The sequence below is a fragment of the Scomber scombrus genome, chromosome 22, assembly GCF_963691925.1.
Source record: "Scomber scombrus chromosome 22, fScoSco1.1, whole genome shotgun sequence".
In the NCBI taxonomy this organism is placed as follows: Eukaryota; Metazoa; Chordata; class Actinopteri; order Scombriformes; family Scombridae; genus Scomber; species Scomber scombrus.
Window position 1 is genome coordinate 14,194,537 of NC_084991.1, and position 23,097 is coordinate 14,217,633.

Sequence of the window (23,097 nt, forward strand, 5' to 3'; positions counted from 1 at the left end):
AGAATACTAACATACTTGCAATGACTAATGTTTAGAAAGTATAATGTTTACCACTGTCATCAACTTAATTCAGAATGTTAGCATGCTAATATTTGCTAATTAGCTGACATTTACACAAAGTACAGCTAATACTGATGGTAATGTCATTTTTGGAGGTGTTTGATCATAAGCTATACTTACATATATATACTTATATGCAAAGTGGTAAATTTAAATTCGGCCTCAGAGACAAACATTTGAAGTTATTAATTTAAAAATCATGTTTATTTGGAAAGCTATAGAAGGCTAATGCAGCTGGCCCCACTATATATAGATTCTCTATAACATACTTGGCCAGTGCCAAGTCAGCACAATGGGCACATTTTCAAGAAACAGTCAGGCTTAAATAAACCAGAATTATTGTTTAAATAATAACATTTTGACCAGGTGATGGCATTAGAATAAATGAAATGTTGAGTGCACCAAAAATACACAAAATTTCTTGATAATCCATCCAACAGTGTTTGAGACATTTCTCTCAAATCCACAAAGTTCAACCCACTGGTAGTGCTAGAAGAAAAGTCTCCACAGAGAAAACATTATCTGTTAACCATCAATGTCTTTAAAAAATCTTGTGCCATTCCACATGAGATATTTCACTGGGTAAATGAAACCTTTGATTAGCTGATGGTGCTAGATAAAAAGTCAGGGGATCACTAATGTCGTTAAGATCCATCCTCTGGGCACCGAGGATATCTGTACCTAATTCCATGGCAATAGCTATTGTGACATTTAAGCCTGGACCAAAGTGGTGGACCGATAGACTGACAATGCCATATGTAAAGCCACAGCATTCAGTAAATGATCCTAATGGATGTTTGCTGACCAAATCAGCATGGTTTTTCTAATTTTCTAAAGAGCATACAATAATATGCAAATGTAATTATGTGGAAACTACATTTTTGTTTGTTTTGTGCTCATGTTTTATTTAGTTATCCATAATTGTTTGACTCAATTTCATGTACTCTCTCTTAATGATGACAGTTTGGATCTCTGGCTTTCATAATATGCATATTATTGTCATTTATAATCCAATAGATGGTGAGGCTCGAGGTACAGACTGTATACACATTTTTTTCAAAGTTTTACTGATGATTTGAACAGCTGTGTACATAGTTGGGCATTTTTATGGCCTGAGAGAGTTTTGAGCTGAGCTAAGTTATGGGCAAAAATGTATGGTGATATAACACTTGCAAAACCAAGAGGGAATCCCACCTGCCAGCAGAGACTCTGCATATTTTTTGCATTACAGGTGTTGTAAATGGTTGCAAACCGTAAGTTCTTCCATTAAGCTTTATTTCTGCCTGTGTAGAGCAGCTTGCTTATTGCATAAAACCTCTTTTATCTTTATTATATCCTTACTTTATCTGTCGCGGTTCACAGTCCACACCGGGTAGCAGTAGCCTGGCAGCCTGCCTCACATCATCGCTGTCCACAGAGAAGCTTCGCCGATGTTCAGTGTGGGCGACCGCCACCCGGATCCACTCCATCAGCGGAGGAAGTACCAGGAACGGCCTTCAGGGAGGGAGAGACAAAATTTATGCTCTCATGTTAAATGTTGTAATTAAGCAAGAAATGTTTTACTTCCCACAGGCATGAACAAATAGAAGGATACAGTAAAAAACAACATAAATAAAAGTATAAATAATACCAAACATATAGTACAAATAACATTTATGATATTTCTAACATATACTGTATGAATGAGGAGTGCAAAAGATTAAAAAAAGATCTAAAATTATTACAAAAATTAGGCTGCATGAAAGTAAGAAATATAAAGACAGGAAAAGACAAGAAAAAAAATCTATTTACATAATATTTTACATTTTTAAAAAATGTATGTCACAATGCACAATGACAGTAAACTTAATTCGTTCCATTTAAAAAATGCAAATACACAGATCAGATTGTTCCAGCCCCTATAAATATCCACTAATATGATTAATGTGACCTTTCTGTGTCAAAATGAATTTTTCAAACTGACAACATCGCCTAATCCTTTAAGATCCGTTGCTGGGTTTCATAATACTCGGTGCACTTTATTCACCTTTCAAATAAATCACTTAATAGAGACTCTGGTCTTACACTGATATCCACAAACTTTTCTAATTAAAGATGCCCTTACAGATAAGTAAAAAGGCAGCTACACCAAATCAATATTCATAATTTATATCTAAGATAGTCTAGAACAGAAAGAGATATAGATGCTGCAACCTCCCTAAATGCTGTTATTACCCTCTTTAATCAAAATCAGTAATGGGTCTTGCCTGGTTGACAGGTTCATGTTTCATAATTTATCTCCAGGACTAGTGTGTATGTGTGTGTGTGTGTGTGTGTGTGTGTGTGTGTGTGTGTGTGTGTGTGTGTGTGTAGTATCTAATCACATAACCTGTAAATCATCTAATCTCTCTGTCTCACGTACACACATTCACGCTTTGTATCTGTCCTCTATTTTTTCATCTCCTCTACGGTGCAACAGCAGGCAAATTCAGGTCACTCATTTATCAGATAGTTAACTCTTTTATATTAGCCCCCTATCTCAATAAGTTGTTGTCCTCAGAATATACATATATTTTCATTTTGTCAGGCTGCACTGAGTCATAGCGAAAGGCACACATAAGGAACATTTAACAAGCTTTCATGAACCTTACCGACAAAAGACACACATTACTAGATTACAGGAACAGTTTGAGACTTGTTCCCTTTTCTTGCAGATAGTTAGATGAGAATATCAATACCACTTTCTTTTCTGTGCGCTTAATATGGATCTGGCGCTAGGAGGGCATTAGCTCAGCTTAGCATAAAAACAGGAAGCAGGGACAAACAACGAAATTGGCTCTGTCCAAATTTAAAAGTTATATCCTCTAATCCACCTCTAAAACGAGCTAATTACTGCAACACGTGTGTTTAATTTGTACAGAAACTGAAATATAAAGTATAACATAAAACCTGCAAGTTAACACATTTATGCAAAGTCATGATTGTAATAGCTTGATCTTTTCATTTAACTATTAGCAAGAAAGCATATTTATTATATATTATTGAATGTATATTAAATGATCACCAGTCCAAACAACAGCCAAAATGTAGCTTTTTTTCTGTGATGGTAGCACATTTTCTCCTCAGTAAATATACAGTTACACTGAGGTGGAAAAGCAAGGCGCAGTCACACTGGGAAAGTCATTAAATGCATAGTTTGACATTTCGGACAAAGTGATGAATTTGCTTTTTTTGTTGTTGCAGTTAGCTAAGAAATAGTTACAGCACATAACTCCCTGTAACACTGCAAGTTGTCATTTTTATGTATTTTTTGTACAGACTGAAAAGATATAAGAAGCAACATGTAAATAACTGAGCTTTAGAGGTGTTGGTAGATGTATTTTTTCAACTCTGGGTACTAGCTCATAATGAAAAACAAAGACTAACAGGCTGATATATTGGACTTTGCTATTTTAGAGGACAATATATTATTTCTATGATTGTGATAACTTTCACATCTACAGTAGCAGCAGTAGGTGCTGAGGGACTGCACAGCTTCTGCACTTGTTCGACGTGAACCACCCTGGAACCATATTGTGATTCAGGACTCAGGTCCCGCTGCGCTGCGCTTATTCCATCCTCGGAGGATTGAATTACAAACCGAGACTCAGTACATCTCCCAGCAATCAGCACCTAGCTCCAGAGGGGCAAAACTCAGGGAAAGATGTTAAGTCAGTCAAGTGTTTATGATAAGTGCAAAGTAAGTAAGATAAGTACTTTATTTGCTTCTTGAGAAAGGTGTTAGTGCTGCCTTAACTAGTCTGTCACGTTTTTTTGTGACGATTCTCTGTCGTCCAGGTCATGGTTATAAGAGGAGGGTTGAATCGGGGGCAACTGGACTTGGTTGTAGATACTTGAAGACTCACTGAAGGTGCTTCTTCATTTCTTACTGACTGGCAGAAGGTCATGAATCCCACTTAGTTCGTTAGTGCTCCTCGCTGTTCTTGTTAACACCTGGCCTCAGGTGACTCCAACGACTCGAACGACTATTGTTACAACAACCAGCAGAGCTAATCCCACAGGGATTCCCCGCCAGTCATTTAGAGCTGAATAAGCGAAACGTCTTCATGTATCTACAACTACAAGTCCAGTCGCCTTTGATTCAACCCTCCTTGGATATTCAGTCACATTAATTTTACACCACAATGCGGACGCTCACCGTGAACCTAGAAAGAAAACCCTGACAGAAAAACTGGTAATGAAGCTCTTATCCTTTTCTTTAGTGTCTTTTTGAGGACAATACCAGTCAGAAGAATAGTGAAATCACTTTTTTCCTCCTTCTTATTTAAAAGCTTTTTTAATGGCCTCAAAGCTAATTTACCCTTTTGTGTGAAAATTGGATGTTGGTCATGATGTTACATTAGCTGAAATCTCCCTAAATGTTCGAGGAGGCATGAAACCTTTTGCTGCATTTTATTCATATATTATAAATGTTATATACTTAATCTGTATGTTGTATTAATTTAGTCATTATTCTTGCTTTACTGCCCATGTTGGATGTAAGCTTAGCATCGTAACACCCATAAGTGACGACACTCAGTAAGAACATCAAAGTAAAACTATTTCATGCTCACAGGTGTGTGTTTCAGTATTTTTACAATTTCTATTAATTATTTAACAGTCACAGCTGAGTTATTAACAAATAATTGAAAAATAACATAGTAAATAAACCAGACAAGCGGAACTTTTTAATTAGTTTAGGATATATTCAATTTATAATAGAATATATTATATATTTAATTAGAATATATCTTGTTACCAACACAGAAGGAATTAATCAAAATAAGTGACAATGTCAGCAGCTTTCAAGCATTAGTCTGCATTGACTATTAGCTTCAACCCCCAGCCAGTTGCTCAGCTATCTATAGCTCCAATTTACCTGCTGTACTGAAATTAATCATCTATCAAACATTAATTGAAACACTTGATATCTCGTCAGATGCAGTGTTATTGTTTCATATTACCACAATTCACTGTGAAAGACAAAATAAAAGTTCATGGTTCTCCTGGCCTGGATAAAGAATATATCTAAATGATGATTACGAGTTCATCCCCTGGCTCTGTGCCTTCAGTACATCCTACTCATTAATAATAATTATCCTCTTAGGCTCATGGAAATTGTCCTTTTCTCTGCTCTACATTAGCAAACTAATGACAAACAGAAAAACCTTGGGACATGGATAATATGAGCTTTTTGCAGTGCCTGACCTATCCCTTAAAGCAGGCCACTGGTAGATAGTACACACCTTAAAAGTGTTTTCACAAGATTCTCATGAAGAAGATATTAGTGCTTGATATAGTGCTTGATCTGCTTGTAGCCATCATGACATGGCCTTTTCATGAACTTCCCTATTTAGGATTTTTTTTAACAACAGAAGTACTTATTCTGCAAGAAACATTAATTATGGTCGACATCTGAGTAATTCTGACTAACCAGATCCCAGTTTAGATGATAATAAAACAGACTATTTTCCTTTAAGGCCTTTAAAAAAACCATGCAAGAAGTCTGAGATGCATGTTAGAAAACCTTATAACATCAAATTAAATAGGCTAATTCCATTATATAGTCAGTTAAATTATATTAAGAGTCCATCAGAAAAGGTCCCTTTGGAGCTTTTCTTCCTCAGGACCCTCTGGCAACCATCATTTCTCAGAAAAAGGACCAAACAGAACCACAGACCCAGCAGAGAGAAACCATTTGAGGCTCTTATGTTTGCCATGCATGCAGCTTCTTGGTCCTTCTGTAAATTTGCTGTGAGCACATGTTTAATCAAGGCAGCAGCTTTGCAATATTGACATGCTGTGTTTGACTCTTCTACATTTTGTGTGCATCAGTTTCTCATTCCACAGCCACACTACCCTTGTTTTTACACTTGGACGGTTGAACCCTTCGCTGCTGTTTAGCAGTTGGCTGACTAATGTGACAATTCAGACCTCCTCCCTTTTCTCAGTGCTTGTGCTCTTACTGATGTCTACTCCCTGAAAGACATATTTACTGTTCTAGGTTTGAAAAAGCGGGAGGCCCAGACTGGAATGAAAACACTGAGGGTAATGTTATCCATCGATACAGACAGCGAGCCTACAGCGACAACCAAACCCAGAGCTGCCAGTGTAACCATTCCTCTTCTGGAGTTAATGTTTGGGCCAAAAATATTGAATATAACAAGTTCTGGTACTTTTTTAAAGGGGACATAACATGCTTTGGGTGGTTTCTGTTATTTATACACTGTTATAATGTTGAATACTTGAGGTTGACGTATATAGAAATGCTCCTTGCCTTCAATGTGCCCTTAATGCTTTGTTTACAACATTATTTTCTATCAAGCCAAAGAGCTGACGTCAGGTTGTTATATGCATAAACAGACGTCTATTGTTGCTAAGGTTCTTGCGAGTTCCAGCCTCATATTTCAGAAATGTGTGAATGTATTTGAGAAGTTGACATTTTGAGTACTACTATAATGTGCCTCCAGAGCCAGAGGCAGTCTCTCGGAGGGCACTTTTCAAGAACTTGCTAATAAGAACAGATTGGGATCTTCAGCGAGAGGGGGGGGCCTTAAAGGGACAGCCTGATTCAGACAGAGGCTGAACTGAGGGGCTGCATAAAGGGTCAGTGTGAGTTAAATAAAGAGGCTTAACTGTAAATCATGGTTTCTTTGTTTAAGGCTAATTTAGCTTCAGGTAGATATTTTAAGCTCGGTGTAAAAGTCATCTCAGCAACTTAGCTCACAGGCGCTTATCTGAAAGCTTCACAAAACAACCCTAAAGAGATTATTTTGTCTCATTTAATCATTTTCTGTCTCATATTTATCTTGTTGTGTGTTGTTCAGGCCTTCTCTACTTGTCTTCAACCTTTCAGCAGAATGCTAAATAGAGAATTTTCTCTCTGGGGACCTGGGAGCCTGCTGACATGTCACTCTAGCTGACATTCCTTATGCTCCCCAGGGTCATCAGGATGAAGTTTTATCTCGTCAGAGTGGAGGAAAGATGTTGGAATATCTGTCCATCTGTCCATCCAAGTGAAGTCCCCCTGGTTCCCATCAATCTGCTCAACGCCTAAGGAAGTGTCAGCACTGACCAGCCCACGCAGCATCTTACAGGGATCGCTTGTGGGGCAAAAAACTTGTGCAAGAAAGTAGGGAAGTCTAACCTTTACAGCAGCTGAAATCATTCTAGCTGTACTATGCTGTATGTACTATTAACTGACAGCGGCAATATGGTTGAAAGGATATATGTCTCCATATCAAGATGGAAAGCTTTTGGAGTGCGCTCCTGCTAAATGCAGTGCTTTCACAGTGTGCACCATGTGCCAGAAATGTGGGTGATAGATGTATCAAGAGATTGGATTTTAACTTACACAAACATTTCTCAGAGACAGAAATCATCTCACTGCTTGATTTAAACCCTGATGAGTGGAGGCAAAGGAGCACATATCATAGTGTGCAAGTTGACAATTGCTAATTGACAACATTGAACGACAAAGAAGGATTCCAGGTCAAAAAGGGTCATTTTTTGGCTTTTTTGGAACACACTCCAAAGTCTGATTATCAATAGTGAATATGTCCTTAGCTGCTGACAAGGCCTGCACCATTTAAAAAGCAGCTGAGTAATGGTTACTTCTTTCGTAAGTCTCTAACCTTTGAGGCCCTTCAATTCATTGTGCACATGGTCGATTGTTTAATGGAGCGTTCAGGTGATTGTACAGGTGGAAAATATCCTGTGACTGTCATATTTACAAGGTTTTACTATTTCAGTTAGCTCCAGTCACTGGTAAATACATGCCATGAAACAGACCAATGGAAAAACCACTGCTGGATGGAAAGAGAGAATGTGAATGAAGTAAGTTTTATTTGCCATTATGTGCTGGCGTGAAATGTTACCACTCATACTCTGACTCTATAACTCTTGTCTATTTAATACATGTTTACACTTTTATGGCAGTTTAAGGGTATTTTCCTTGAAACTATTTGACTTGATCAGTTCATATAAAGTGCCTGATTGCACAAGTAGTGGGGAGGAGATCCAGGAATCTCCATTCAAGGGTTGCATCCATTGCAGGATCCAACTACTGAGTTGGATAACAGCTTTTGTCTCCACCGAATGACTTTTAACTAAACTAAAAAAATAAAACTACTGATTCAAACTTGTGAAATTTGTTGGCGGTTTTTACTTTTAGGCAAACTGTTCCAGGATATTGACTAAAATAGCAATGTGAAAGCAGCATCATTTCCAGGTCTGCTGTTGGACTTACCTCTCAGTATGTAAGGTGATTTTGGAGGGCTCAACATTTGGGTTCTCCCATTCCATCTGTGGGCAGTGCATGAAGTAACACAGGGTGTAGAGGGCCTCGGGCTCCCAGTGTACTGTGGTGTTGGTCTTCTGGTGGACTGGAGTCCCATTGCTGGGGTTCTTGATGTGCAGTGGCTGCAGGTGATGCATGGCCCGGGACACCAAATCACCTGGAGGATTCATTTATATATGAGAAAGAACATGGATTAAATTAAGATAATATGATGAATAAAAGTGACACACATAAAGATCCATTGTAAAGATGAAATAATAACATTGTGTACTACACTGAATAGGAGGATCGAGTCACTACAACAAAGTCCTACGCATTACTGTCAGCGTACAAATCCATTTCCTTCATGAGTACGTGACACACGAGTATTCACATCACCTCTGTGATGAAGTAGAAACGCACTCCCTCATTCACACACCCTCTGATTCACCGTACATTTAGTCATACACATATGCCCACACAATCCTTGCTAAGTGGGAAATTGATGCCTTGAAACAAAATCTTATGCGCATTGTGCCTCTCTGAGTAAATCACTTAGAGCTCTTATTCCATTCTCACTTTATCTTTAGATCTTGTTAGCTTATCTTCTTTTGTTCATCTCTGGAAAGCACTTTTAAACCTTGCCAACTTTCTTCCATTGGAAATGTGATTGTAGACTATGGTCCTTTTTTGCTGGTCTGGTGTACGAGCTTAAACTGATTTAATTTTATACAAACCACCTGAACCTTATTATTATTACTATTATTATGGCAAATTAAAAAGTAGCCTACATCAACAATCTGTGTCAACGGGGCCAAATCCATCTTGTATTGCATGACAATGTGATTAACATAATATTATTACAGTTTATTATTTTTTTATAAATGGAAGCCACTAATATCTGAGTAAACAATACAACAACTGACAGGCCGTGCACAATTTATGCTGCACTCACATGGATGCAAGCAGACGGACATCACCTTCTGGACGGCAGCGCAAAAACAAACAAACAGTCCGAGGGAATGGCATGATAATATGTTGCCATGGTGATGTTGCTTACAAAGAGTGGAACAAGATATATTAAATAAAATGATTTTGTGTCTATCATTTTATGTAATTACTCAGCTATAAAATGCAGCTTTCTCTTTATATTCTATTTCAAACTTAAAATTAATGTTATATTCCCTCCAAACTACTGGGTCAATTATTCATTCCAAACATGGATAGTGAAAGGAGAACTGCACCTTGTGTATCTCATAAAATCAATAGCTTCTCATTTATCAGATCGCCCATTTTTCTCCTTGTGGGAGGAAACTATGTAACATCTGATTGTAAAATATGTCATGGAGAGTCATCAGTTAAGGTTGAGGTGTCAGGGTTCAGCAGGTGGCAAAAAGCATTATTTGAATTTACTGTCAGCTTTAAAACTAGTTCTTCAGTAAAGCCCAATCTCAGTTTATTCCTGAATCAGAAAATCAATTACATTTTTCTTTTGGTATTTGAAGGTTCACATAAAAATCCTTATAAATGAAAGGCCAAAACCACAGAGATTAAACAAAGCTTAGAAAACATTTTCTGGTATCTTCCTTGATAAATGTGATCTATGTTAGAAGGAACGTACATCAAACTGTGACTGTATGCAGCATGAGCAAGAATGAATAATAAAAACATTACAGTTCAAATAGTTTTGAACTATGAATTACAAATTCTGAAATCCAATACTTTTGTACGACAGAAGCAGATATGCAGCACTGACATTTAGAAAGTCATAATTCTCTGATTTAAGATTTTGGCAGTTTCCCAGGCGTTAATCAATGAGGTCATTAGAGATGCATTTAAGAATAACGATGTTGCTCTGAGAGGGAAAATACTGCAGTGTGAGCCTGCAGGGTCGATTTCTCAGAAAAATGTATACTCTCATTGATCTAATTATTTGCATGGTTTATTGGGACACTGGGGGTTTAAGATTTATAGGAGAACACAGACTCGTATTCTCTTACACATAGTGAATACAGGAGAAACAATACACAAAACACATACACAGTCTGAAGCTCTGAGCTGAGCTGCAGTGCACCAGTAAACACATCACAGCAACAACATGCTCTTCTTTGATCTTGCTTGATTGTTTGTTCCAAAAATGTCCAATCTGTGGAGAAGTTGGCCTGTCTTGAAACCTCATTCCTTAGACAGAATGACACGGTGACTGTGCGCCCAGGGTTCTCCATCTGTCAGACTAAAGGCCCCTGACAGAGTTCACAGGCAGTCAGACGTAAACAGAGCACGCTGCTCACAGCACAGTTTGCACCCCGGCTCCAGGGAACCCCATCGACAGTTGTCAAGGCAGAATTAAACACATCAATAAATAAACACATGGTCCGTGTCCGTGATTGCAGTAAAGATGTGTGGCGGGTCAACGCTCCGATCTCCAGGTATGACAAATTAGACTAACATCATTAGGTATGGTCACTAAGTGCAGATCAAAGATTACACCTTTTCATACCGTGAAGTTTGTCAGCCACAACCCGTGTAATTATTATAATTAAGGTTATTTGTGAATGATACCAATGTTATGCTGCTAACAGTTGATGCTAAATCATGCAAAAGCAGGATTTTACTGTTGTATTGGGTTGAAGGGAGCTCATTTATATAGTACTGCAACTAATGTTTTAGTATCATTACATACTGATTATTTTTAACTTACTAATAAGTTGATTGGTTGGTTATGATAAATAATCAGAAAATAATGGTAAATAAGATAAACTGAACGTATATAATCACACTCAAATCAAATTTAATGCCTTAAATTTTAAGACTTTTTAAGGATCTGCGGGGACCCTGTAAATGTTAAGTAATAATAAGTCTTAATGTTAACGAATCCTATGAAAATACAAACCCACAATAAAAACCCTCTCAATACTTTCTAACTTTGCTTTTTTTAAAAACTTGTTTCACTCTGATACAAATGGTGGTGTGTGAGGTTTTCCTAAATGCTTTTCTCCATTTTATGTCAGTGAATATCTTTAGGCTTTGAATTGTTGATCAGTTGGGCTCTGGCAACATGTCATGTACTTTTTTCCCCCCTACTCTATACCATTGTCAGATTGAAAAAGTGAAGGGGCATTACATAAAGTTGGGGAACTCACAAGATACTTTCATTATGAAACTCGATAACGTCTTCTTGTTAGATCTTCCCTCTCTGCTGAAGAACCACATCTTTCAAACTCTGCACTTTGAGTATGTAAAGCCGGCTCAAGCACAAGCTGAGATGCTGATAACATCACTACAATGTTATAGTTATAGTTATAGTCAAGTCATTGAGTATAAATTTGACAAAGCTCACCCACAGCCACAGAGAAGAGTGCAAAAACTGTTTCCGCAGGTTGTATGGTGCTCCTCATGACTGGGAAGCTGATTTGTTAAATTTGTGGAGTTTACCCCTTTAATGGGGCTCATAAAAATATACAAATGTATTGGTTGCAGCCCTAACAACAAGTATAAATATGATTTGGGAATTGTCTCCCTGAATGTGCTACACTCTGCAGCTTGCACACTCTGTTTACTGGACATTTTTGGTGCTCTGTAGGATTTATTTTGCAACTTTAAGCAGGCGGAATAAACAAAGCACAGAAAAAACCTTTCCACTCCAGGTACTCAGGAACTCCCCATGCTACTCAGTGTGTGCTTCCTCAATGTGCTGGTGGCTTGAATAGTTAGAGGAATAGTGAGACATCAATAAAGATTAACGAGATAAAACAAAGAGGACATAAATACACATTTGCATTATGAACTCTTCCACCCCTGCTCAGTGGGAAACAATCTAAGCAACACCATAAAAACAGATAACAAAAAAAACACTAACTCCAAGCTCTGACAGTGCTCCCCTGGGGTTTGCAGACCTTGCTGAGGGAAAAAAAACAGAGCTCTATAACCACACCACATCCATAAATAATAGACCACATTTCATTTTTTTAACAAGACAAACTGGTACGTTAGCCACAAACATCAGAGGCAGCCACCATGCAGACGGTTAAACCGCTGTTGTCCCTCTGAGCTACAACCAGTGCCGGGACAAACAGTCAAGCTTTTTCTTTTCCTTCATTAATTGTTCTTGTGACTTTGGTTTTAGTCAGCAAGACAACATTTGCTCCCATCTCCTTTGCTGTAATTATCTAAGCAACACTCCTATGGGGTTCATGCTTCATCTCATTTGAATTAATCATAGGGGACAGCTTAGAGTCCTCCTTTCTCCCAGCCAAGTCCTTCCTTCTTGGAAGGACTCATTACGTTGCAAAACTTTGTTCCCTATTCCTACAGAAAAAAAAATTAATAAATAAAAAATGGTGAAACAGCATAGAGCAAAGACGCATTACTATAATGAAATGTCACAACTTTAGATTCTGTCATTCAGCAGCTACAAAACTCTGTAATTATGTTGTCTCCATTACAAGCAGATGCATGAGAAATAATCTAAATTTAGAGTTGAATGTTTTCATGGAGCTGATCATTTCATCACAGAAAAGTTTCACTTGCAACTCCACATACACAACACAGAGGGGACATAACATGCTCACAGATTGTTCACATGCCCACAAATGGCTGTCTGTTGCCATAGCCTTTGATGCATGTGGTCCCCTTGCATATTTTGGATCAAATACGGGGTAAATTCATGTACGGATGTGTTTGAGAAGTTGAATCTTGAGTAAAAAGAAGAAAAAGCAGTGAAATCCTTCTACTACTGTTTATGTAGCCTCCAGAGCTGGGAGCTGACCAATCAGAATGGATTACGCTCATCACAAGGGGGGCCTTAAAGAGACAGGAGCTAAAACGACCTGTTTCAGACAGAGGCTGAACTGTGGGGCAGCATTAAGGACCAGTATAAGATAACTAAGGATTTTTTGGAACTGTAAATCATGCAAAGATATACCAGTACACCCCCAGAATATAACTGTTCTAGTTTACAACCATGCCAGCAGATCTGTGAGGCTGCACTTTGACACAGTGGTGCTTTGAGCTAAATGCTAACATCAATATGCTAACATGCTTACAATGGTGATGCTTGAGTACTGTAGGTTTAATGTTCACCATCTTTCGGTCTTTTTCAGTTTGAAGTCAATTAGATTTATCCTCTGGTCAGTGTAAATGTCTTTACAAATGTTCCTGGTTCTTCATCCAGTAAAGGACTTAATTATTAAACATTGCAGGCATTTTAGCGAGGCTTCATCATTAAAAACTAAAGACGACCTCATGGCATAGAAGAACAATGATGTATAGCTGTTTGAACTGCACTTTCTAGATGTTAACGCCTCAACTAATTAAACTTTCTGATGTTAATGGCTGCTTTCTTTATTTCATGTCAGTATGGAGCCTAATTAAGGCTTCTCTGTTGTGGACAATGCTTTTAAAATATACTTTACTTCACACTGTTCAGTTTTTGATCTATAAATTTGCTCCCTGCAACAGGTACATGAAAGGATGGTATCATTACAGTATGTTCTCATAATTGAAGCCACAGGGAGTCTGGTTTGAGTTATTATACTTGAAACAGTGTGTTTATATGACAGTAAGCAATTTATTTGTGATAGATTCTTCATGCAATATCTAAACTTAAAAAAAAGCTAATTATGAGTCCAGTAATATCCTGTGTAAAGTAATTAACTAATAACTTTTTCTTCCTTCAGTTGGTGCAGAATTAGGAATGATTTCCTGTAGCTGCTCAGCATTTTGGGAAGGAGAAACTGGAGGCTTCAAGTTTCCACATCACACTTGTGAGAACTGGCTCAAAACTAGTTGTGATGTGAGAAATCATGCTCGTAGTTACACGCTTTAAACTCAGATTTAAGGAGAGTTCAGAGAAACTTTCCCCCCTTTTTAGCAGATGAATGTGAAAGCAAACTCTACACATACATTATTCTGCACCAGTGAAGCTCAAACATCCAACCGAAGGAACAGGAATCAAAGTGCATTTTTGACGAGAGGGGAGACTTTATGTTTAAAGTGATGCTACCTCACGTTAGGCCAGGAGAAAGATGCAAATCAATGTTAAATCTAACACATCCATAATACATTTCGTCCTGCACACACAATCGAGACAAGGCGGTTTCGTGAATTTAAACACCATCCCCCGTTTACCCAAGATAACTGACTTGGTTATCTGGAGGCCTGTGTGCTGTTGAAACAGGCGTAGTTGTAATGAAAAAGAAAATTTGGACACATTACAACTAATAAACAAACACTTGACCAGATGTGATTTAAGTGTTTTTTAGAGGACATCGCTCTTAACTGAAACTACGGTCAACAAGCCGGCCTGTAATTCAAACCGACAAAGTGAGGTAAGCCAACTTCTTATCAAATGTGACTAGAAATTATCACAGCGAGACAACTGTTGTGTTCCCTAATGGAGCACTGAGATGGAAGATTCCTCCGCCGTCCTCTGACACACTCTCATGGCCTATGGCTCCCCGAGGGCTGAACTGAGGACATTTAATCATCACTTGGTAATACGACCGACTCAGGGCTCTGCCATGGGGCACATTAGCAATTCCATGGCAACTATTAATCACAGTCAATTAAGGGACATGTCATCGTCAACACAGAACTTGCAGATACCTTTATCAGTGCTGCTTAAGTGGAAATTAATCACAAAGTAGACTCATTCAGTATGGACCATGTGAAGGAAGGTCAATGACAACCATCTGTGTTTAAATAGACAGGGGATTCATTGACAGATACAGTACAGTAGCTGCTTTTGACACTCTCAATTAATGCTCTCAGCTTGGTGGTTTCATAAAAAAAAGTCACACTTTTATTGTAACCTGGCTAGGGTGCAATCAGCGGCTGAGTGGCCATCTGGAGTACTGGGAGTTTACCCACTGGGCCAGTCGACCTGTGAGCCAAACAGGAATGTTAAAAAAAAAGGTTAAAAATATATCCGCAACTGTTTTTTTCTGTTCCTTTCTACAAGAGGCTCCATAGAGAGGAAAAGAGGAAGGGTTGGACACGAGAGAGAGCATCACTGATCCATCTTCTATCATATGCTAGTCATGTAACACACTGTTTGTGCTCTGAATAAATCACAGCGACATGGAAAAGCAGCATGGCACAAACTGAAAAGGTGAGGCTGAGAACAAAAAAACAAAAACAAAAAAACCTAAGAGAGAACAAAAATAGTGCTACAAATGCTAGAAAATGATTCATTCATTTTGAAGCACTAGTGAATGTTCCAGCTATTGTGCTGCCTTGAACCACTGCTAGAAATATTACACAGTATGTTTACGTGCAGGAAGTGACAAAAACAGCACAATATGACAAAAACAGCAAGGACGAAACGTAGCAAATGAAAGATGGCATATTCAGGATCTGAAAATATCAAATGTAGCTGCTATGCAGAGATAGTGAAAAGATGTAAAAAGAAGTAATACTGGAACGATGAAACATTGTCATTGTGCGTAATCTGGGTTTTTGCCTGTTGACAGCTTTGAAAAGGAGAATGAATATTGGACTTGCATTTTTCAGGGAACCAGAAACCCGACTCCAAATATATAATAATGTTGCTCTGTGTCTGCTGGATTAAAATGTGATAATTTGTTCACATTTTCAGCCTTTTCTGCTGCTCCAACTGACTAAAAACCTCAATAAATGCAGCTCCAAAGTACAGCAATCATGTTAAATTATAATAGTCAACACCAAATTGCCAGCAATAAAGCTCAATTTACTCATCTTTATATCGTGGAGCGAAGTGATTAAACATAATGTGAAAGTTAGCATCAAACTCTGCAGAGCTCTTTTAGGTCACTGTTGTGGTTTTACAGCACATTTACAATTTCAGCGGCTGGCAGATATAGTTAGCGACAAGCTAGTAAAGAAAGGACAACATCTAGCAACTAAAGGGCCAGATATTGTTCTCAGGAGTTAGTGGAGAATGATTTTAGGACTTACGTTCATATGGTCGCAAGAAACAAAACTTAACTTTTTATGGTGATAATATGTCAATATTGTGTTTTGAGCTTGTTGTGCTTCCCTCAAATGTCCCCCCCAAAAAAACAGGATAAACAGATATGAAGTTTAGGTGTCATACAGACGGTGTAACTTTGTTAAAATGTAGCTGATGTACAGTTTCTATCCAGCTGCTGCACCACTGTATCTCTGGAGGCAGGCGCTTTAAAGGAAACACTTGAAGGCAGCAGCATGATACCATCTGTTTTACCCCAGGATCCAGTGACAATTGGGTACAGAATAATTCATTGACACATTAAGTTTTGAATAACAAATGATCACCCACATGTAATAAACATACATTTATTTTACATACTTTATCAGGAGTATCAGGGCCAACCGAGGTCAAATGTCCAGGGCTGTTTGTTTACTTGCAGTTCTCCCTGGAGGAAATTTAACTAACAATGAGGAATGAGGGTGGTATGATGCAAGAAGCTATGCAATCCCTGTCTAGGAAAGTGCTTTCTGTACTCTATATTTGCAAGCACTGGTGCTGCAGAAACCATCATGATTCCTCTATTATGATCATGTCCCACAGCAGCCCCTGTCTGCTGCAGCTGTCCACTCCTGAACTGATCTTGAAACTGCACCAGACAGGCCCAGTGCACTGAAACAAGCTGTGATGGCTCATTTGTTTAAGTCCCAGGGATCCCTGGAACAAGTTTTTTCATTAACAGCCATCATAGAAGTGGGGAAAATAATACAAGTCCCTTCTTGATAATGACTTCTCTCAGTCTAAGGAGGTTTCTGAACCGTAGCTTCATTTTGTCTCATCGTCTTATCTTAGTTTTTCCAGATATTTCCAGTCTGTGGAAATGGAGCAGGAGATTACACACAGTATCTTTCTCGTTCTATTATCGTCTTTCCTGCAACTCACAGGAGGAGACTTCTAAATGGATGACACTTCATTCTGTCTAATGGCTCTTTTAGGGACTTTAATTGCCCCTCTGAGAAGATCTGCAAAAGCACTACTGCAGACTGCTGCAATGTCTAATAAATAACTTTCTTATGTGTGGTCTTGATTATCCACTGTGTCAAATATGATTAAGTGGTACTGCACCATTCATGTTTCAGTTGAGGGCTTATTTTTGTTTCCCATCCTTTTTTATAGAAGCATCACAATCAACATGGCAAGAAACTACTAGTCCTGCTGTTTACAACAACAAACCATATTAAACGTACATATTTAAAGGGGACCTATTATGTTTTTCCTCATTTTCAGTCGCCAAAGTGTCAAATAATAAGGTAAACATGTGTAGAAGTAATCCTGGTGAGCAAAAAGCACCAGCTCTAGACTGCTCTTAACGCTCAGGATCCCATATTTTTTTCTACTTTAATCCCGAGCCAACGTCAGCTCATAACAGATTTATTCATGGTCATCTACCCCACTGCTCTGCTTCGCTAGCATTATGGCATTTTTCTATTGTTTTGGGGGTAGTCACACACCGAATCATGACTTGAGTCGAGCTTGCATGTTGTGAGTGTCTTTGTATTTCACAGCATTGTAGCAACAGCTCATACACAATAGAAAACATTATGCAAACAAAGTGAGTAAGCACATTATGTCGAATTTACAACTTTATAGTAGAACATATTCATTTAAAACGAGAAAAAGAAACCTGCATTTCAAGAAAAACCCCAAACAATACAGGCAATGGTTGTGCAAGGTGAGCGTCAAATGACCCACAAAGCCAGCATTGATAGATTTCCTGTAGTGTAATGTTTCATGTGATGTTGGTACTAAGTAGGTAGCACCTTAAAATAAAAGACATTTGCTATATCTTTAAAGCAATACAGCTATTTTGTCTACTGTTTTAGTGTCCGACTTGTTGGCCCCACCTGCTGTGTGAGATTAACAGACTGTAGAAGATGTTTTCAGCCAAAGTAAGGCCTGAGAATTGTAATTATGTGAAGAAATGTTTTTTAAAGCCTCAACTGAAGTGCATTGCAGGCACATTTATTATTCTAATCCCTTGAAAATGTCAAGCTAATTCTCACTTGTCCTTGTTCCTTTTGCTTAATTACACAAAAATGGGCCCCTGGTGATTGTATGTCAAAACACTCCATCAAAATGATATCCTATTTAAAAAAAAAACCCCAAACAAAACATGAACAGAAGGTCTTTTGTTGACATAATTCATGGCATACTGTGGGAAAAAATGTAGCAGGGAAGAAGCCTCCATATGTGAGGAATCAGTGTCCAGATTTTCACTAAAGTAATACCTGAGTTTTCTATCACTGCACATACTGGGTGTAAGTATTCAAACCTCAACTCATTTTCTTGCATCATTTAACCCTTTGTAGGTCTGCTCAACCGTTTGGTAGAGGTCACTTTGTATGAGGTATGTAATGCACAAAAAGACCATCAGATTGTGTTATGGTTGCTATAGATACAGGTTGTGCTAGTGTATAAACGAAGAATAACACAAATCACTGCTGACATAAGAGATCCTGCTGGAGACATTTTTGAAGTTGAGTTTCATTTTTTCATCTTGTACACGAACAGAATGAGTCTCTAACATGTTTTTAAAAAAGTTTTGAACAAATGAGGTCTGTATAGGTCTGTAAAACATAACATTTAGAGTCAATGAGAAAAAAATCCATGTTTTATATTGTCTTAAAGAGGTAGGAAAAGCAAAGAAATGATTTTTTTACATAGCACTTTGTTGGTGTGACCTACAAAGGGTTAAGTCTCACTGTTTTCTTATTCTAACACACTGAATAAAAACATATAGAAGTAAACTGTGTATGAAGCAGGAAACTAATATTGTTATTGAAGACAAAAGTTCTGTCAAAGATACCAACAGCTATTAAACCCTTTTGTGAAGTCTTCTCTCCTTGAAGCACAAACAGCTACAAACAGCTGCTGGTATTTGACTCCACAACAGCTGCCCCATCTTTTTCTTTTTTTCTTTTTTCTGGAAACACTGAGGTGAGAACTAAGAGCAGCCTGTTCAATTCAACGCCTTATTACCCAAAACTTCCATTAGCCTTCTGGGCCCTTCTCCACAACACTCAATTAGTAAGTCTGCATTATCTCTCAGTTTAGACTAACACCACTCTAAAGGCTGTCTGTAACCCTTTTGATAATGTTGCACTGTTACTCCGCCTTGCCGTTCTGTATAAAACCTACAAACACAGAAAGTGGGGGTATTGTTGCACCGCGGTTGAGCCAGCAGGAGTGTGTATAAGGGTCCATCATGTTGTTTTGTGTCCATGTGGTTTAGTCAAATTTAAAAGGGATACAATTTGAAAACATAGAAATAACTTGCACACGTCCTTTTTTTTTACCCAGTATAAAATTTCTGCTTCTAATCCATTTAGAGAGAATATATTAGAGGATTATGGCAAAAATGTCTAAGTGGTGTAACCATAAAAACTTTGTACCAATAATTAAACTTGCTTAAAAACACTAAATTCTCAATAAAACACCATATCAACTAGTTTGGCATGATCTTACATTATAACTTTTTATATTAAATAAAGGTAATGGAATACAATTGTTCTAAATATTACATTTAATCTGGGGAATCATGTCAATCAGGAAACATTTACTTTTTTTTAAGTAATTATTTGTATAAGTCCACTTAAATACACTGTAGGTAGATATTTAATATTTATCATTCTTTCTGGGTTACACCATTGGATACTTTCAGGAGCAAATTAACAACCCTGATGCTGCGTTTAAGACACATTTTTAAAGATATTTTTGAATTGCTCATCTTACCAACCCTTATTTGTCACTGGCCCATAAATATGCACAGCTAGCAAAAGCACCTCAACCCAATTCACCCCTATTATTGTTTAGAAAGTAGAGTCGCAACCAGATGCTGATGCTGTTGTGTTACACGCCTCTGATTCTGTAACGCCGTCACGCTATCTAAAATCACACACTGTGTAAGTATTATGTCGTCTTTGTATGGTTCAGGGTAAAAAAGCAAAGCCAGCACAACAAGGGGTCTTGTTTATGGCAGTATCTTATTATTGCGGCAGGACTTGGAGTGTAAAGCGGTCGTTAAACATGAATAAGTTCAATGTGTCTCTCAACCACTGAAGTCACTAGTAGTTAAGGAGCTGAATTGTGCTCTCACATGACAAGCTGATGGTTGAATAATTATTAATGTTGAACATCTGCCAGTGGGTGTTGTACCTCTCCGGAGAGGAGTTGCACACTTGAATGCTTACACATGCCGATGCATCCGCCTCGTTGGAAATGCAATACATTCGATAGACTTTAATTAGAATCCAACACATAGCAACGGCATGATCGAATGTCCACATCAACAAGAGACTTAAATGAGGGCCACTGACCACATTCATGAACAGGAGACAAATCTAATCCCCCGCCTAATCTCCACTAAAAGCAAGTTGGTCATTATTAAATGCAAGAGTTCTCACAGCCGAGCTTTGTGCCCTTGTGGAGCGAACCTCTTAAAATCATTAGTATCAAGAAGCTTCCTCACAGTATAAGATCGCGTGTGTGTGTTTGAAGTTGAATAATCAGTTCAGTCATGCGGCTGTTCAATTTTCTAGCCATTTTGGATCAGAATAATGGAGTGCAGTATTGTTTGGGCATGAAGTGTCAGTCTTTCAGTGAATCTTTAGCTCTCTACTGCTGGTCAGATTGCCATGAGATGCAATCTGAGTTGTAGAGTAAAACGGCTGAGATCTTTATCCACTGCCCATCCTCGTGTTCCTTTGTGTTTTTTTAATTGTACATCAGCCTTTAGAAAGTTTGTCAATGGACTATAGAAGACATCAGAACTACCATTAAAGATTTCTAAAGCGAGACCCAAGGTGAATAAAAAAATCCAGGAATACAAAGTCAATACTTGTGTCCTCGAGTATTTTTTTCTAGCAAATGTTCTGGCAGTGGGTTCACACAGAGGGCAAGGCGAAGTTTTGGCATGTATTCATATCAAGTCAAAGCAATATTTCTCCACATATTGTACTTACAGAGAAAAGAAGAAAGGAAGAAACGGTTAGAAAATGACAAACCAATAACTAGGGGACTTTTGCTACAGCTAATGTCTGTTGATGGTCGGTTATGTTCGGGGCAAATTCACTGCAAAAAACACTTCTTGGGTCAAATTTATTCAGATAAAGCAAGTCAAATTTCTTCATGTTCTGCCTAAACATACCTTTACAGTTCCCCATTTAGTCAATTCAGTAAGCATTTGCATCAAACTACGACCCATGTTTCAACAGTATTTAAATCACAACAGTATATTAGGTCGTAACTGTGTTGAAACATTGTCATTGACATCTAAAAACGTTCTCCTTTTCAAGCTGATTTGGCCCCAGTTCCTCCAATTCTTCCCTAATGTAACTTTAAGGTTTGTAAAATCATTTTAATCTGCACTGTCTGACAGTATCATATATTCTGTATTAACTTGTTCCAACTCTTAGTAGTAAAAACCATGTTTCTATGGTGTCATTTTAAAAATGATTTCCCAAATATTTGGACATATTTCAGATATATTTAGTTTCTTTTGAAATAAGATTATGCTCTGTAGGTTTGAATGAGGCAAACTGTTTGTAATAAAAAAGGGAGGACTATGTCTCTGTCCTGCAAATCACCAAAACCATGCTTAATGGAAAGTTAGCATCCTCAATTGAAAGTTACTTTCATATACTAATCTGTTTTACAACTTTTAATGGCATTTAAATGAATATAGTTCACTGTCAAGCTAATCGTAAGCAGACCTTTGCTGCTGCATTTACTAGAAGCCTACAAACTTTCACTTTTCTATCCTTGACACAACCACAATGATACAAGGTACCGTCACAAGAATGCAAACTAAGAAAGATCGCCTTGTGTCTGAGTGACCCAAAAAATGTCATTTTACATGTTCCTTCTCGAAAACTATACTCAAGTTACTCCTCAAGAAGCTCTTTAATCTCGACTCTAATCTTTGCAGCACTAAACTCAGATGAGCAAGCGGGATCCTGTGGCAGGTATCGAGGGACATTAAACCATTATACAATAATGAATCCAGCCTCTGTAATTACTGCAGCATGCACAAACGGCCTACGAGATTTTCCAGCATGTGTCTTTTGTGTGCGATGAAGAGGTGTGTGTGTGTGTGGTGTTTGGGGGATTGTGAGGAGGGTTGTTTGTGTCAGCATGCCCTCGCTGTCCTCCAAAAGGTGCTAGGAGACAGATAAGGAAAATGGCCGCACCCTATTCCAGTGACTGACTGCATTAAAATCCAGTCAACATTTTTATTTTTATTTATTTTTTAAATCATGTCGTCTCTCAGATTGATAGACATGAGGAAGTGAATGGCACTGCAGTCCGACCTCTGAAAGGACGCAGAAAGTGGAGTGAAGAGGACAAAAATGACAGCAGAAACCTTTCCCAGCACATTGAGATACTGTTCTGGCTTGACATGTCCATTAGACGGACAGTGAAAGGGACAAAAGGGTTACATTATCATGAAATGAACTCATAAAGCGAGAAACACAACCTTGTTTACTGCCTGTATTCGTGTTTTTATGATCTTTTATTAACTTAAGAAGAAAATTAGTCTGACTGACTCATTTGTCTTCTTTTTTTTAATCTATCACCTTTACAGAGAAGTGGGTCAGACTGTGAGATTAAGAAAAATGATGCATGGTGAAGGAAAAGTATTTTAACTCTAATATAATGAAAAATGAGACTAGCAAGGCAATACGATGGTCTCAAGATGAAATGTAACACCTCCCTGTGAATCTTCCCGTTCCCCGTGTGTGTGAAGCTATCCCAT

The 23,097-nt window shown here is 38.0% G+C and overlaps 1 protein-coding gene across 3 annotated transcripts in view; it reads right to left on the reverse strand.

The window, feature by feature from the left end:
- LOC134004440 (ankyrin repeat and BTB/POZ domain-containing protein 3-A) overlaps positions 1-23,097 on the reverse strand; it is a 185,301-nt gene that overhangs the window by 23,332 nt on the left and 138,872 nt on the right. For all 3 annotated transcript variants that reach the window (XM_062443707.1, XM_062443706.1, XM_062443705.1), the window contains 2 exons: positions 8,327-8,534; positions 1,402-1,554 (listed from right to left, as the gene is read on the reverse strand). In XM_062443707.1, coding sequence (XP_062299691.1) covers positions 1,402-1,554; positions 8,327-8,534 — 361 coding nt within the window. The remainder of the gene's footprint in view (positions 1-1,401; positions 1,555-8,326; positions 8,535-23,097) is intronic.